We start from the raw sequence: 18,160 nt of genomic DNA, 5'->3' as shown, positions 1-18,160 counted from the left end.
TACTGAGTGTACTGCGGCAGAAAGCTATGAATCACAAAATAAATTCTATAATCACAAAAGTCATTCAAAGAACAAAGGTCAAGACTATTGCCAAGTAGAGTGAATTTATGTGTAAGACACAGAGTGCGCATTTAGACCCCCCTCTCCCATTCTAACCTAAATATTTAACGACTGCATCAAATTTCTTTGAACATTTAAAAGATGTTATTGAATGGAGTCTTAGTATGAAAAGATTGCTTATCACTAAGCATGTGTCCTTCAAAATATCCTCTTCCTTATTCTCCTGGCGCAGGAGAGTTTTGGAGGGCTTGTTGTCTCCCTTTCTTTAGCTCTTGTTGTTAATTAAAATTGGTTTTGTTCAGTTGATCTAGTCAGCATATCCGAGCTGACCGAATGTGTGTATAAAGACCAACTGGAAAAGATTTAAAATTGAAAATGGTTATACGAATATTGTGGTTTGTCCTTTTTTTATCTTTGTTCAAAATTAAGACAAGCATATTTTAAACAGGGTTCAAAATTATGAACACTTAATAATGATCTATTCCTTTAAAATTATATATATATATATATATACAGATATAAATTTATAAATATAATTTCAATTATTCAATCGATAAGAGTATATATATATATAGAGAGAGAGTACACACACCCCTCCACTCATTCCTGTCTCTCTCTAGACTATGATGAAAATGATGTAAAATATATTACGCATTTGTTGTATTCCTTCACTCTACAAGAAATGTATATTTTGCTTTTTTTGGGTGAGCTATTCATTAGTTAATAAGAGAGACAAAAGGGCGATTGTCCAATGCGATCCGCAGTGATGTTAGGGTGTCTAGGAGCGGTCCGTGGACGCACGGTTAGCGCCTAGTCCAAATACAGTGAAGGTTGGCTGCCCAGCGTTCATCTTTCTCGTCTCGGGCACGCTGTTCTTTCTCTGCACGTGACATCTGTTTACAGGGCTTGCTGCTTGCCGTAATATGGCCTCAGTTGCTGGCACGGAGTAAAAAAACCAATGCCCCCCCCCCCTCTAGGCGTGGTCTAAAGTATGAGGGGCCAAACTCGTTGAAGCAGCGAGAAACAGCCCACCTTGCAATCTTACATAACCGGTTACTATTAAACAAGTAATCCCTAGAACACGTCAGCAAATCCACGGACGAAATATCGATAGGTTTCTTTAAAATGTCGACAGCCGGCATCGCCCACGTGACCACACACGTGATCTCAAAGTCAAGCTAAAAGGACCACGCAGGTGTCACAGGTTAACTGGGGCTAGATGTAATAAGACATTGTGTAAATTACTACTGCCTTAAACTTCAAAGTGCAGTTTGTATCTTGATAACCGTCTGGTCTCTCGAGTTCCTTATCAAGAGAAGAGAATATATTTTTTCCGGACCCAGCATTCTCGGTTCTCGTTTTTGCTGACTAAAGGCAGTAAGTGCTTAAGGACATAAACATTTTTGTACACACTTTTTTAGTACACTGAAAAAAAGAACTTAGAGTTTGTGAAATGTGTGAAGGGAGTCGAATTGCATGCATACTCTACAAAAAATTATTTGTTCGTGTTTTATTCCTCAATTCTAACAGTTAGGTATTTATTTTAAAAAGTCAGAAAACAATTCAGCTTTTTGTTAAAAACGGAGAGCAGTTAATCACATCTTCCACGTTACATATGTGTTTGTCAGCGTGATGGTTCAAATTGCAGAAGAAGGTTGAGCTTTTTGATACCACACTAGTCTCTGCCGTCTGCGCGATGTTTTTTTTTTTTTTTTGTTTGACTTTCTTTTTTATGGAATTTTTTTTTTACAAAAACAGAAGACTGCCAGGAGATACAATATTCTGTGTCTTAAAACCAGTCGTGCTTAAAAGTTCTCTCAGCAATGACTGGCAAAAACCAAATAAATTCTAAATACGTTTACTTACAGGCTGTCACAGATGTCACTTCAAAGTCTCAAGCCTTGTAGATGGTTTTTAGGTCAATAAATGTCACGTTGACATCGCTTTGAAGTCTCAAGTACTCTAAACTCTTGCCACACAGAAAATGGCATTGCAGTGAGGTTGTATAAAAACAGAGAAGAAATTATGTATATTTTTTATCATCAAAAGTTAAAACGGGAATGATGTGTGTTTGTGTCTGTTAATTTGTCAGTGCGTGTGTATGTGTGTATTCCTCCCTCTCGCTCCACCCTTTCCTTTCAATCTATGGCTAGTACTGGCACCGCTTAGTTCTTGCATAAACTAGAAAATAATTAGCTTTTCCAATAAGTACTAGACATTAATTTTTTTCAGATAACCTTGTTTTCAACACGAAAATAATCTTTCTCATCCACACGAAAGCAGCAGTCAGGCTCCTCTACGGCTCGCAAAACGACGACAGTCAACACATTTTTACAAAATTTGAAGACTGGAAGAGAAAGAGGATGTGGATCAGCTTCTGTGTACTGGTTGTCCTCGTCCTCCTGGTGCCGCAGTCCACCCCTGTCGGAATGAGTAAAGATGCCACCTGTGTTATCAAAATGATATAAAGTAGGGTCTGAGACCGACACCCACCGCAAGATTTCAATGATCAGACTAAAGTAGACTTTTCTGTCTGCCAGTGGGTGGTTGCTCGGTACAAGGATCTATCTAACTAGGAATTGTCATATTCAATACCAGCTTGTTACAGTTTGTTCCTGACACACAGCAGAAAAGAAAAGGCAACAAAGAAAGTTGCAATTTACACACAGGGTTTAATAATAATGATGATGATGATGATGATGATGATAATAATAATAATAAGAACGATGATGACGACAATGATGATGACGATGATGATAATGATGATGATGATGATGATGATGATGATGATGATGATGATGATGATGATGATGATGATGATGATGACTACTGTATATTTGACAGTCATTTGCCAATTTTTTGTGAAAATACTCTGTACAATAACCAAGGAAAGAAACATTGTAAGGCAAAGTAGACCTAAGCAATATTTGAACACGTGCATGCTTGACTTGTTTAAAAATTATTACAATACAACTAAGGGACAACGAGACTGGATTGTAAAAAAATATTTATAAATTTTTTGTTGCTTTTAGCCTGGGACCACCCTCTCTGCGATAAGATCCCAATGGTGGTGTTTGAAAATAGCATGCATTACTGGAACCTTTATGGAAACAGCTGCTACGTCTATATTTATCACAGACTGGAGTATCGATACGCACAGGTAATATGGGTGTTGTTGGTCTTTGTCATCTTCGTAATTATATATATGTCAGTTTCCACGACGAAATGAGTCTTAAGCCGTGCGGTGCAGTTTGACTTGTCTTTGAAAATGGATTTCTCGGTTATTAAACTATCAGGAACATACAAGTCAGGTCAGGTCAGTCCCATGCCCGGTCCGGGCGTAGGGGGGACCGTCCGGCAGCAGCAACAGACAGAATTTTCCACCCGGTCCTGTCTTGAGCAGATGAGAGCAGGTCTGGCATCTCGCGTTCGGTCCATTCTTTGATGTTGGTGACCCAGCTTTTCCTCGGACGACCACGACGACGGCTCCCTTCGAGGGTTCCTTGTAGGATCGTCTTGGACAGGGTGTCGTGGCGGGTGACGTGACCGAACCAGGCGAGCTTGCGCCGCTTCACTGTTGCCAGAAGGGGCTCATGTGGGCCCACGAGAGAGGTTACGGTGCTCCGTACGTAGTCGTTGGTCTTGTGTTCGCGGTACGAGATGCGGAGCAGCTTTCTCAGGCACTTGTTCTCAAAGGCCTGGAGTTTCTTTTCCGTTGCGGCAAGCAGCGTCCAAGTTTCGCAGCCGTAGAGTAGGATTGACACTACGAGGGACTTGTACAGCCTGTGCTTGATACTGAAGCTTATTGAATTGCTTCGCCAGATCCTATCCAGCCTGGACATTGCGGATGTTGCCATACCAATCCTGATACGGATCTCTGCTGTACAGCAACCATCTCTAGTCAGGGTTGCACCCAAGTACTTGAAGCTGTTGACCTCCTCCAGTTTTTCTGGCCGTTCATGACGATGTTGTGCTGTTGTCGGTGGTGGAAATAATCATTACTTTGCTTTTTTCTGAGCTTATTTCCATGCCATAGGCCCCCGCACGCCTGGAGAGTCTGTCCGTCAAATCCTGAAGTTCGTTGTTACTGCCTGCCATGAGGTCAATGTCATCTGCAAAGCGTAGGTTGCACAGGGTCTGCCACCAATGGAGATTGAGGTAAGGTGGTTGTGGAGGTTTCTTGCATGATTTTTCAAGGAAGATGTTAAAAAGGATGGGAGAGAGTAGGCACCCTTGACGGACCCCGATCGTCATCGCGAAGAACTCGCCTAGCTGGTTGTTGAGTAGTACCGCGCTGGAGGCGTTCTTGTAGAGTGCTGCTACCATCTGGATCAGTCCCTCCTCTATGTTGAATGATCTCATGACCTGCCAGAGTCCATCGTGCAGACACGATCAAAAGCTTTTTGAAATCGATGAAGTTATGGTATAGTTCACGTTGATGCTCCAGGTGTTTTTCTATCATAACACGGCAGTTAAAGATCTGTTCTACCGTGCTTCTTCCAGCCCTGAAGCCAGCCTGTTCTTCTGCCAGCAGAAGCTCGTCAGTGTAGTCTTTACTGCAACTACATCAATAAGATAAACTCGTTACAGTTCTCATCTCATGCTCATCCGCCGAGTACACATCATACTGACTGAACGAGTGGACTGTAAATATTTTATACTCTAGCATTGGTATTCTTTTATTATTTGGTAATTATAACACAACATATAAAAGTACTTGTGTTATTTTGTTTGTTATTGTGTTTGTATATATTTACATGTTTGTTCACGTGTGTGTCTGTTTGTCTTAGAGATACTGCCATAGGCTAAACGCGAGTGTTGTTGAAATCAACGATGAGAAAGAAAACGCCGATGTCAGCCGATATGTTCAAATAATGACAGGTAAGTGGATCACTTATATGGTGTTTTCCTCTTTCTCCCTAACCCTTTCCTCACCTGTGACCTTTTGCGTAAGAGTTATCATACATTATCTCCCTTAACGTCACATTTGTTTCTCCGTTTGGGTATTAAAAGCTACTTAATTCCTGTCTTTGGAGGCTGTTAACACTGTAGTAATAATAATGATAATAATTATAGCAACAACACAATGCATGCTAAGTGCATCTGACTGAAAAAAATTGATATCTCAGATGAACTCCAGAAGAAATACAGAACTTTAAACATTTATTAATAGTTTATAAATTTTTTGACACAAACTTTTTTTAGTAATGTGAATTACAATGAAATCTGTAAACAAATCCCACTTGATCATTCTGCCATCTAATAGTATAATCTTATTATTTGTAGTGCTCACCAGTTTTCAGTTCGTTTAACTGAATCTTTGCCTACTTTCAGATATAACAGCTCCCTTCTTTTTTCTTTTTTTTTTTTTTCTCTCTCTCTCTTTTTTGTAAGGGAGGTAATTTACAGTAGAAAAATTCCTAAATTTCTCAACAGTTTCTTCCCTTATATAGACACCTTTAGAGTACTAAATTCATGGATCAATCTGTTTCCATTGAGCTTTGAAGTTACGAATTCTCGAAAGAACAGTTTTAATGGCAGTTTACGCATACTTGTATAACTGTTTGTAATTAATTAGTCTAATGTGTGTATTGTTATGAAAAATTTGCACATCTTGTTAGAAATGTGTTAAGCACATTTAAAGCGGTCTTGTCAATAAGGTAATATTATCAATATGTATTTTTGTTAGCTCATATATCGCAGTCAAATTAATGTTTGACACTTCAATTTCGCTTTTAAATATTTCCTTTCTACTTTTTTTTCTTTGCAGATGAACATAACGATACCTGGATTGGAATAAACAGAATTTTCCAAAATGAATGGATATACGGTACCAGCAGGACTCCTCTAACCTTTACAAAGTGGGATGATTATGAACCCAATGTTTCTGGCAATTGTGCAGTTTTTCGGAAATCTGATAAATGGTTTGCTCAGGTGTGTGCACAAACAAAAACATTCGTCTGTGAGGTAATTAAAGTTTCTTTTTGTAACTCTGTGTTCAACTTTGATAACTACAGCAAGAATTATTTCTCTCAATAAAATATCTTTGTTCTAATATACTTCTAGCTGTAGAATAAACCATTTTCTAAATATTTCTTGTCTTACTGGTGCTGGACAAGTTGCAAAGTGCGAATATGTCATTTTATGACCATGTAAAATTTCAGTAATAAATGTGTGTTAACGATCCATACACTTTTCTTCAAAAAAAAAAACTGTTTACACATGTATTTAAAAGACTTGTTGTAAGCTCATAACACTTTACTATTATTAGTATTGCCATGTATTAAAACAGACACACAAAAGACCTATACTTACAGAATACATGTATATATTGCAATGATTATGCAATTATTTAAATTTAATTATAGTTTATTAATAGGTTACACTCCCTATAGACAAGTATTGCTTTCTTTTTTACTTATTATCCATGTTGTCACAATTGCGTTTTCCTTTCCAGCAACCATATGTGGAATAGAGAGAGAAAAGGCAAAAGACCAGGAAACAGTGTAAAGTAAGCTGAATCACACAATTGACTGGTGGATACATTAAATGTGTTTGTTATGGGTTAGAGGTCACTTAGTCTTTCTTGACTTTCTGATAAAACTTGCAGACTTGTGTAAGATTTGTGCATCTAGCACCAAAAACTAATTTTATGTAAATAATTAACTGGGCATGATGATCTTCATCTAAAGTTAAACAAATGATAAAGATTTTGGTGATTTTATGCCAAAGTTCGCAAGTTGTTAACAATTGGTTTATTTTCTTTCTTCTGTATGAAGAAAAAAATAAAAATTGTGTCCAGAGAGAAAGAGGCAAATACATAAGTCAAAATATTATCAAAGAGAATGCATCACCATTATAAAGCACCGAAAATGTTACACTTCAAATCAAATCTTAATCCCACTGAAGGGAAAAATCATATAATAAAACATTCAGTATATGAAGACAACAACAAGAGTAAGCTTGTATCTTAGTATCCTAAATTGCAAAGACTTTTAAAAAGTTTGATATTTTGTATTTTATTTAAATTGTAGATCTCTTCTTTTTCTTTTAGAATCCCCCTGTATCTCTAAGCTTTGATGCAGCTGTACCTCGCTATTGAATGGGAAAACAATTTTAAAATTAAAAAGATGACGGCAGTTTTAAGACGTCAAGTATTTTTGCAAGATTTATCATATGAATGTGGAAAATCATGAAAATGAACTGTGTTTATATAGATATACAACCTATTTTCTTCACATCCATAAAAGTGCACAAGCTCACACATTCTAAAACTCTGAACAAACGATATGAAAATATTTGTATTGAAATCTCTCACGGCACTTGTAGACCAACACTTCCAATTTAGTGTATCTAGTATCTAAAACATTTTAAAAAGAAATAAAATTAAAGAAATGTATTTTTAATGTATGGTATGTGTAAAACGTTTAAAGGTTTTCTAGTTACTATTATCGTGTTGCTTGTTGTTGTGTAATGTATCACAAAATATTCTATAGTTCTGATTTTAATATAATAAATGTATCAGTTACTTTTATATACTAATACTTATATATACTTTTATATACTAACAATTTCGATATAGTTATTTTAAACTTAAAAAAATAAAAACTTTTTTGACGTTAACACAAATACTTTTAATTCTGATCATTTGAAAACAAAGAAGTCTTTATTTTCTGTAAGGAATTTTCAACCCATTTAAAAAAATGAAAGGTATCATTTGAAAAAGACTTAAACGTTTTGTACACAACCGACATTATGTCAAAACACTTTTTTGTCAACACACTGTTCACTAAGCAGTAAAGATAAATTTTACATACATTGAAAATGTCTTCATTGATACAACACATTTGTTTCTTATCAAACAATAGTCAATGTAAGAAACGAATGAATAAACAAATAGCTGGTTAAAAGAATTTTTTTATTTTATTTTAACGTTTAGACATATAGACTTTAGAGTAGTGAATTGGAGAGCTGGTAAAATATAAATAGAAAAGACTACAGCATGAGATGATAAGAAGCTACAAGTTTTTTTTATCGAAGTTGATAAAAGACCAAATTTATAAAGAACTTTTACAATGAAGCAATACCATACCCCATTATTCTATGTGATTTCAGGCGCATTCGAGAGCACGTTATTACATATCTTTATAAATATGAAAAGGATTGGTTGTCAATTTTGCTTTTAAAGTTGTGTGCATGTAACCTGTATTTTAAGTTTTAGTGCACCTCTCCTATTTGGGTGTGGTGTGTGTTCCAACACTAATTAGAACTACAAATAAATAACAAATATACAAAAAAAGATTTCAACAGGCACACACTATCAAATAGTGACATAAAATGCTATTCAGTTCATTTTTCCTTTTCTAGGTAACTCTGTTTGGTCTACCTACTTTGTCTATTCTTGCTGTTTCTATTATATGCACTTATATCCCTCTACATCTTTATGAGATGTTACGCAGGACTCGAATTCAGAGTGTATAAAGAATGAAGCTTTTTAAAACCGGTGGCACATACCGTGAAAATTACGGCTAACCAGATGGTTACAGCAAGTAATGCTAATGCAATTGGACAGGTCGATGCAAAAAGACAGAAGTACTTAGATTAATATTTGTTTAAAAACCATTTTGACGAATCCATGTGTTAAATATGATTATTTTTTGTTTTATAACAAAATGAGTGATTCACATTGCAGGCGTTAACTCAGACCTGTAAGTGTAACACCCTGTATGCCATTTTAATAAGGACCACTTTGAAATAAAGATTAAACACACATATTTTCATTTGTCTAAATTTGTCTAATTTGTATTTTTTTTTTACATTTTTACCAAACTACACTTTTCTGGGGTATTTCCCCTAGTACTTGGTGCAGTGCAAGTTAATAACAAACTGATAAAGAAAATTTGGGAGTCTGTATCTTTGAGCAAATTGCCAAAGACCTAAGCAATCTTTAGGCTGAAGATTGTTTCGTAAAAACTTTACGCAATAGTTTGTTAAAAAATTTATCTGCAGATATGAAGACATTTTTAGAAAATCTTGAACTGTTTCCTCGGTGATTACATCTTTGCCTTCGTAGAGAATTTCGAGCAGAGATTGAAACATCGTATGAGACACGTCTTTGTGGTCAAGTTGCACACGTGCAAGACTGTTTTTCCTGACATTGAGCAATATACTTGTCTTAAAGAATTTTGAAACAGACGCAAGAACGACACGATGACATGAGAATGTTTTGCCCTCTATAGTTATTTTCAAGTCACAAAATTTGTGTTGATCTTTCAAATGGCCAATACCGGTAAAGATGCTGGAAGCGGTCAGGTCTCTGATTTTGTCCGACGCCATGACAATCTGCACCAACAACAGTCAAAAAGCTTCAAAAGTATACACACTCTCTTTAAATTTGCTTGCTTGTATTATCAAGCGAACGCATAATTTTCCTATAAATTCATGTTTTCCTGCCTTAGATTAAAAGTGAACACAATTGCAATGTTTACGAATTATAATATGATGTGTTTCACAATATATTATACAATATCCTATTTAATTTTTGATACACATGTATACAGACAAAAAATATGATGGTACATAAACAAAAGGGAAGAAGAAGTAAACACTCAAAAACGCAAACAAAGAAAAGAGTAGACAAATGGAGGTCAATTAAAACATAAAAATGAATGGTGGCCTGATATAATCACTAGGAATGATTTAAGATACCCTGTTGCTTTTCTCTCACCCCTCTCCAACTATTTATTCGAGCTGCAGTATATTTGAGGAGCCAAAGACAAGATACATTGCTATTAGGGAAGGCTGCTGAGATGTGTGCTATATGAAATGTCCGTCACAATGTCTTTGTTAGAGGCTGCATCAATGTTGTGGTTGAATTCAATTTTCTTATGTCTTCTGATTGATAATTACCATTAGACACACGAAAGCATTACAAACATAGGATTAAAAAGAAAATTTAACAGCCACAAACAATCTAAGAAGATCAACTACTTTTGTAACATTCTTGCTATCTGTTATGTGTTTATTAAAGGTTTATTCAAGAACTTTCAGATGAGAGATCTCTTTATGTGCATCATTTTTATATGCAAAGTACAGCTCCAAAACATAGCATTCTTAATTATTATCCTTTTTCACTACTTGAGAGTAAGAACTAGGCATAAGACTGATTTTGTTACATATAGCTCTAATAATAGTTTAGAAGTTAATTTTTTTCGGTAAAATTTATATTTCCCATTTTGAGAATTTAAAGTATATACTATTAATTATCAATAATTTTTTTAAAGAAAAAAATGTTCTTTTTAAAAGTTTTTACAATGCAACAACATAAAAACAAGCATATACAAAGAGATGAACAGTAATTTTAAGAATACATCCATTTGTCAAAGAAGCCAGCAGTGTACAATTTTACACAATAGAGACAAAGTATGAGTTTTTTCACATCTCACAAATCAACCAATCATCATAGCAAACACCTTGGATCCCATGTGTCATGAGCTGACAGCACAGCCATATTAATGTACATAGTATCAAGACATAAATAGTTGTAGGTAATCATAAAATTATATATATATAGACAGAGAGCCAGTATTTAGTCTAGTTAATATGTTGCCAATGTTAAAGCCAGTGTTCAGCATTTTCAATAGTATATCTGTGTTTCAATATTCATATAAAGGGGTCTAACTGGGGGATGGTCTTTTGACATCTAGAAGAATATATCCTGTAAGATAAATAAAATTGATTAGGTATTCAATTACAAAATAACTATTCTATTTTTTAGGTATTCTGGCAAAGTTTAGGATTAGTTGCTAAACTGCCTGCACTTTCACGCTTTAATCTGGCCATTCAGAATTTTACATTTCTTCTGGTGTCTCTTCTTTGTTTGTTTGATTAAAAATTTTTTTTAATGAGAGCTTTGAATTTTTTAATGCAGTGAGTGCTCTGGGAGTTCATCATAACCTAAAAGCATCAGAATAAAGCAATCAAAATTGTACGTAACACTAAAGAGCATTCAAAGGACATCCAATCTGCATATTTGATTTTGTATAGTCAAACCCATTCCTCGTGTTATTTTCATGTATTTGGAATGATTTTCAAAAAATACTAAGTCTATTATATTATTTCCATTGACAGGATATCATACACTGCAGTATAAGGGCTAGTCATTTTTAACTTCCCGAAGAAGTAGACCTTCCCATGAGCTAAAAATAGTTAAGGAAAGCGTAAGCTACGACTTCGCTACAATAAAAGGTGGTGTTTTCTTGCCTAACAGAAGAAGCAAGCATAATACACACGTACACCCACACCAACTGACCCACTTATAAACCCATAGATTGCATATACATGTACACAAACGCACAAATTATACTTGCTTTACCATAACTATGAAGCATATTCTATATTTCCTTCGGTTACTTTAAACAATATTTTGAGCATTTCTTGTAGCTTTCTTAAGCAAAACTAATCATATGCAAATCTGTCTCACAATGGCGGAAGTAGCACTCCCAAACAGTAATGACAATTCATAATGTACATTCTTCTAAAAGAGAACTCTATCGTCTTCGTTTCACCAGAATCCTTTCGTAAAAAGAAAAATAGATATTATAAGTATAACGTGCAAGAGATCTTGCATGGAATTCTGCCTACCTTTATGAACACAGCAGACCTGAACGCACAGTTTTTGTGTCGAGCAGACAATGAGTAGATTTTTTCTAATTTGGGAATACGGGAATTTCCGTTGATATTTATCTGGATTTAGTGCTCGAATCTTCTAAAAATACATTGGACAGGAAAGGCAAGAGAGTGCACGGTAGATAAACACCCACTGTTGTCTAGAGGAAGTCTTGAAATTGCTATTAGTTATTACTTATTAGTTTTGGTTATTGTTCTCACTCACCTTTCTCCACTTTGTGCCAAGGCAAGAGCTAATGTATTCTTAAATTATTCTATAGAGAAACAGCGTGCACTGCCGATTACCATGTTTCTTTCAACCGTCTATTTTATATATATTTGCCTTCGTCTAAAAACTCAGGTTAGATGACGCTTTTCTTCGAATCGCAAGGTAACCAACCCCAGGGTGTCCTTGACCTTTAAATATCATGGTGATAACAGAAGTATTATCATCACGGCGTTGAAAGCATCAATAAACCTGAGTTGTGAGGTGAGTCAATGGAATGTTCACCACATGCAGATCGAATTTGGCAGCTCCACGCGCAATGGTGTTCTGGACCTTCGGGGCTTTATCAACAAATACGCTGACCCTCTCCACTGTATCCATCAGTTGTCGTTCCTCGTTTTCTCCGCCACACACAATTAGCTCCCTTGCGTACAGACAAGCCCCGAAGTTACTTCGTCCTGTGAACTTTGCCATTTCCTTAAATCTCACCGTTGGCTCGTTTGCCTGCGACTAAAACAAACAGAAAAACGAAGGCATAAAAATGTTTGTTGTAGCTATATTTAACTACCTTTATACTTTGTATATTGAAACGAGCATATGTGTGTGTTTGTCAGTAAAAATTTATCGGCATACGAAAACAAATATGTCCAACAATTTTGGCTTGCGATACTTTATTATATTTAAAGGCCAAACTATGATTTTTTAACACTAAATGTGGGGGAAAAGTAAACTAAAATTAATATTTCAGTAAAAACATTTACAATGTATATAATGCTAATATACTGCATTAAATCGAAACATGGGGAACTAGGTATACTTATTAGCATAAATTACTCTAGAGCTATACAACGACAGAGTATAACTATTGGACACTAATGCATTACCCCCAAACATAAATAATTTTATTTAACTTAAGTAAAATAGTTGAATTGAAAGAGGAACTTTTTTGGCTTTTATGGACATGAATGTAGATATAGGAAAACTACACATCTGCGAATATCTGACTAGAACACTGTATCTTTACTTCGAGATAACAAAGTTTGAGAAACATCGCTTAACCTGAAAACAGAAAGACTAATCTTTTTACTCTTTCACCTGAGTTTATCTTACTAGAAATTTGAGAATTCAATAGTGTCTGACAATCTCTCGTTAACTGAGGCAAAAAGTAATTGCATTGTAAACCGTGTCGTACCCCAATACTTGTCGGACACATAAAGATTTCCTTTTTTATCATGTAGATAAGCGAAAGCTTTTGTTCATAAATCTGGAAATGAACCAGGGCAAACTATTCGAGCCTGTGCAACTTACAAAAAAGTAAAGTAAAGCAAATTGTGATCATAATTTATGAAAACCATGGTCTGTGCAGCCCAGACCCTTTATTTTGCCTACAACAGCTTATTCTACTCTCGACTTGCGTTTTATTATTAGAATCTGAGGAATCTTTCTTGCTCTCTCTCTCTATATATATATAGATGTAAGCATAGCTGATTATTTGGTTAGGACGCCACTTACCTTTTTCCACAGCCAATTAACAAAGGTATTATTGAGCAAGGGGACTGAAGTGTATTCAAAACTGTCTATGAGTATTAAAAACATCCATTAAAATATTACATTTCTTACTGTTTTAGCAAATGGTACTTATTACCTTTTCTTTTTCAATTTCATCGGCCACGGAGAACTTCTCCCACATGCGCAGTATGCCTCCTGTAGGTGTCGCCACGTAGATGTGTCCGCCATTGCTCACTGCTCGCGCTCCAGACATGGGCGATGGAAGTCTGCCGGCTTGGTAGACGAAACCACTTAGTGTGTCCACACACTGCACCATGTCTGTGTTTTCTCTTGAACCACCTACTCCGCCAAACAGGTAAATCCGGTGACCCAGAACAGCCGCGGTAGCTTCCTGGACACCCAAAGGAAGCTGACCAAAGACGCTCCATTCTTTACTTTTTACACAGTACTTCAGAATGCTGGACGATACCACTTTCTCCCCCTTCTTACTTTTCGGGATTTTCTCGAGTCCTCCAAAGATAAAGATGTTAGAATTATTGGCAGCCATTGCGTGCTTTTCTCGACCGTTACCAGGTAACGAGGGCAGAACCTCCCACTCGTTGTCACCTGGTTTATAGACAGCAAAGAACTTGGGCAGCTGGGAGCCTCCACTGACATAAACCTCGTTATTCCACGAGCAGCTGGCAAAGTCCAGTCCCGTATCCTCAGGCAGAGATGCCAGGCTGTATCGATAATAAAAGTAGTCCGCTGGGTTGAAGACAATCACACGGTTGAGCGGCTTGTCGGCTTCTTCGTAACCTCCGATCATAACAACTCGCGACTGAACTTCTTTGGCGTTGAGAAACAGAGGCTGTCGGGCCAGTATCCTCTTTCTGACTGTGGCATCACTATTCTGAACCCCTTTCATGTTGTAGGTCAGGGCGTCGTTTATCTTGTCTGCAACATGTTGAAATTATTTAGCTGATGATGAATCTACTAATGTAATTAGTTAAGATAAGAGGATTTTCTGGAGGCGGTTTCATAACATTCTCCGAACATAATAAGTAATAGTTCTGCAACTCTTACCATATACTTACCGAAGAGAACTTCTCGGAAAGGGTGATTAAAATAGACGACCAACTCACAGAGATATTGTGAACTTAATAAAGGAAAACACACAAAGGGAAGAAACTCTATCAGATGAACAGCCCTGGTGTCTTGCTTGGCCTCCACCCAGCAAAATACAGTTTTGCAGATATCATCAGCGCTCAGTTGTGTCTGAAGTGACAGAAGAATTAAGACCATAGACTTGGGAAGGGCTAGCAATTCCTCTTGCTGTGCTGTTATTTTAATCTTATCCACTGACATTTTATAGCACACTTCAGCAAAATCTTCGAGGTCATACTTCTGAGCAAACTGCCAACTTTCCAAGCAAGTTTCCACAATAAGGTTTTTGCAAAGAAATCCTACGCAGTGGTCTTCCAGAAACTTTATCTGCAAATAGACGGACATCCTGAGAATGTCCTTTGCATTTTCTTTGGTGATAACGTCCGTGCCTCTGTAGAGAACATCCATCAAACATTCAAAGGCCTGTTGAGAAACATCTTCATGAGTGATGCCGATGACAGAGCTGACACCTTCTCGACTTGCTGTCATCAGTGATGTCTTGCAGAAGGTGGACACAGATGCAAGAACTACACGGTGACATGAGAATTGTTTGTCTCCGACGATAAAATCCTGAATGCATACTCATGTCCCTCTCTCCAAAGTTTGACGGAAGCCACTCAACGTATATCTTTACAAGAATATTGATAAATGATTATTTAATTACCATAGGAAACTTTGATAGGTGTATATTGGCTTGGAAGCAAGTATTGCCAGAAAACTCCCTCTAGCATATTTCAAAAAAACAACCTAATATAGATAGCTTATATAGATAGTGGAGGTGCCTTTCATCTACATTCTCACATTATATGAGAATGTTGTCTATGATTAATGGAGTTTACCCCTTTTTTAAAATTAATTTGTTTAAGCACCATTCCTAAGAATATTCGGTAAATTTTGATTAGCAAAATTGCATTTCTTTCCTGTGTCCAAAAGATGTTGCGTTAACTACGAGGTAATGTAGGTACAGGTGAAGTAAAGGTGAAAAACCTGCTATATATAAAGGGCTATGGAATTTTGACTTCTTTGTTTTTTGAATCAATTTGTGGCAGTGATTTACTCTTTTCTGTAAATTTCTATTCTTTCGGTTCCTATAAATGTTATCAAATTGTAAAATATTTGTGAATACTGGAATAAGAGTTTCTGGTTTCTCGTTATAATTATTTCAAGAACCATTTTAAATTATATTGCAGAAAAAATCAACGAAGGTTTGACTTATAATATTAAAGGCCAGCAAAAAAAAGACGAACTAGTCAAGAGGAAGATACTGGCTCGGCAGGCTGTTCCCAGCTCACCGGAAGTCCAAAGCCATGTAATTATGCTTGGAGGCTACACGGAGGTCGACAAACCCATCAGAGAGACCTTCGCTTTCGATGTAACTTTTATGATACGTTACAGCCTCGCACCCATGCCTGACGATGCTGGACTGGACTTTGCAGCTGCACGTGTACAACGAGGTTTATGTCAGCGGTGGATCCAAGCTACCTACGTTCTTTGCTGTCTATAAACCAGGTGACAACGAGTGGGAGGTGCTGCCCTCTCTACCAGACGAAGGTCGAGAACAACACGCCATGGCTGCTATCAATTCTTCCATTTATGTTCTTGGTGGTCGTCAAAAAACAGCTGATGGCGAGAAAACGATTTCGTCAAGTGTCCTAAGGTACAACACAAAGACCAAAGAATGGAGCGAGTTCTGTCAGCTGACCCTAGGTGTTAGAGAGACCGCCGCCGCTACCCTCGGTCACCGCATCTACCTGTTTGGCGGGGTGGATAGTCGTGGAGCCACCACAGACTTGGTGCAGTGGGTGGACACCCTGGGTGGCTGCACCTATCAAGCTGGCAAACTTCCAACACCTACGTGCGGTGCACGTGCACTGAGCAATGGAGGACGTATTTACGTCGTGAGACCTGAAGGGGATGTCTTATGTATGTGGGAGAGCTTCCTCTTGGCTGAACACATAGAAAAAACAATATCTAACAGGAAAGAAAAGGAAAATGACCCTCCTCCGGTAAGTTTTTTTTAAGCTTCTTTTTAGTCTTCGTCGATTGTACGTTTTAGATACTATAAAGTATCTGTTGTTCGAAGAACTGTAATATGCTTTTAATTTTGTTAATTTCTTAATTGATATAAATAACTTTCCTGATGTCAGATATGCCCTTTGCTTTTGTATCTTCGTAGACGATCCGTACAGTCAGCTTCAGGGAGGTCGGCAAGTTCCCAGGACGTCGTCACTTTGGTGCCTGTCTCTCAGCAGGGGACATAACTGTGTGTGGCGGACAGAGTAAGGATGGAGAACTCTTGCAGAGTTTTCATACGATTCGACTGGAAGATGCCACAGCTACCCAAAAGCCTTTGCTCTTAATACCCGAGGCAGCGAAATTCAACCTTCACATGCTAAATATTCCCAAAATTTTCTTAAAAAGAAGTAAACAGAAAAACCATCTTCCGCAAAAGTGGTTTTTAGTAGACGAAGTTGAGAGGTTTGTCCCAAACCAAACTTCTAACACATAAGGTACACACAAATAATGTTTCTCGAGCCGTTTTTAAATGACGATGCTGCTGCTGCTGATGATTTTTCTTAAATATTATGCACGAAATTATTGCTTTGTCTACAGCATTTCAAGTTAGAGAGGTAAATGTGTGTGCGTTGTTTTAAATCGTGTGTACATTGAACATGCTCGCGGATATTTTTGCGTGTGCACGTATGTTTTGTATGTATAATGCTACTTGCTCTCATGTGTATATGTTTTATGGTACATACATTGTGTGAAATCACTCAGCATCAGTAGTAAAAAAAAAAAAAAAAGAAAAACCGTCCACGGCGAGTAATAATGATGTTCCCAACAAAATTTTTTAATCGAAGTTATATCTGTTTAAAGGTACTTGGCTACTTTGTAGATATTTAAACAAAAGATGGAGTTCTTCAGCTTTACACGTTTATGACTCACACACCATTGTACAAGATAAACATTACAAAACAGGAACTAATTAGTTTTACTTTCTGTGTTAAAGCGTTTATCTAAGCATTCTACCAACAACCAATTGTAAAATTTAATTTCTCATAATTAGGAGATGTTTCTAATGTTTTTTTACTAACTTTTTAGTTTTACTCCATTTGAGTAAATTCTTACATAATGAACTATTTCAAAAAATAGATGGACTTCAGTTTCTCAAATACCTGAATAAATAAAATATTGAAAACATAAAATGGTTATCTTAAAATGTCTATTTTAATTTAGTCAAACATTCTAGTATATGCATTCAATGTGGGTATTTTTTGTTTCTTACTTTATATTAGATTGTAAAAATATTAGGAAATAGAGGGGGCACAGACACTTGGTTTGAAATCCTAATTTAATCATTTGCTGTACCGCAGATTTCACTGTTAAAAATGTAAATCGAACTTGCTATGCCATTTTAAAAAAATTAATTAGTAACTAATAAAAAAATGTTGACCTCAAATAAAGACTTAGTAAACTAGTCTACAACTGCGTCTGTAAACAAACGGTGTTTTATTTACCTGTGTACCTTTCGTAAAGCACAAACAAAAAAGA

At 36.5% G+C, this 18,160-nt stretch overlaps 3 protein-coding genes across 4 annotated transcripts; 2 read left to right on the top strand and 1 right to left on the bottom strand.

Moving 5' to 3' along the window:
• The first annotated feature begins 1,207 nt into the window (after positions 1-1,207).
• On the top strand, positions 1,208-8,443 carry LOC112568243 (C-type lectin domain family 1 member B-like). Of its 2 annotated transcripts, XM_025245443.1 has the most exons (6): positions 2,366-2,493; positions 3,093-3,220; positions 4,851-4,941; positions 5,831-6,027; positions 6,518-6,571; positions 7,115-8,443. In XM_025245443.1, the coding sequence occupies exons 1-5, from the start codon at positions 2,424-2,426 to the stop codon at positions 6,533-6,535; spliced, it is 504 nt and encodes a 167-aa protein (XP_025101228.1). In that variant the 5' UTR covers positions 2,366-2,423; the 3' UTR covers positions 6,536-6,571; positions 7,115-8,443. The 2 variants fall into 2 exon arrangements, with proteins under 2 accessions (XP_025101227.1, XP_025101228.1); XM_025245442.1 differs by having other exon boundaries at positions 1,208-2,493; positions 6,518-8,443.
• Positions 8,444-11,954: 3,511 nt separating this feature from the next.
• On the bottom strand, positions 11,955-15,149 carry LOC112568240 (kelch-like protein 24). Its single transcript, XM_025245438.1, has 3 exons — positions 14,539-15,149; positions 13,599-14,398; positions 11,955-12,463 (listed from the first exon to the last, which is right to left on the bottom strand). Exons 1-3 carry the CDS (start codon positions 15,095-15,097, stop codon positions 12,197-12,199), a joined length of 1,626 nt encoding a protein of 541 aa, XP_025101223.1. The 5' UTR covers positions 15,098-15,149; the 3' UTR covers positions 11,955-12,196.
• Positions 15,150-15,836: 687 nt separating this feature from the next.
• Positions 15,837-17,672, top strand: LOC112568672. The gene is made up of 2 exons (XM_025246079.1): positions 15,837-16,614; positions 16,785-17,672. Exons 1-2 carry the CDS (start codon positions 16,024-16,026, stop codon positions 17,115-17,117), a joined length of 924 nt encoding a protein of 307 aa, XP_025101864.1. The 5' UTR covers positions 15,837-16,023; the 3' UTR covers positions 17,118-17,672.
• Positions 17,673-18,160: the final 488 nt, after the last annotated feature.

This window comes from Pomacea canaliculata, linkage group LG7 (genome assembly GCF_003073045.1).
Source record: "Pomacea canaliculata isolate SZHN2017 linkage group LG7, ASM307304v1, whole genome shotgun sequence".
Lineage (NCBI taxonomy): Eukaryota > Metazoa > Mollusca > Gastropoda > Architaenioglossa > Ampullariidae > Pomacea > Pomacea canaliculata.
Note: the sequence above shows the minus strand (reverse complement) of the source record. Positions and strands in the feature narration are given on the sequence as shown.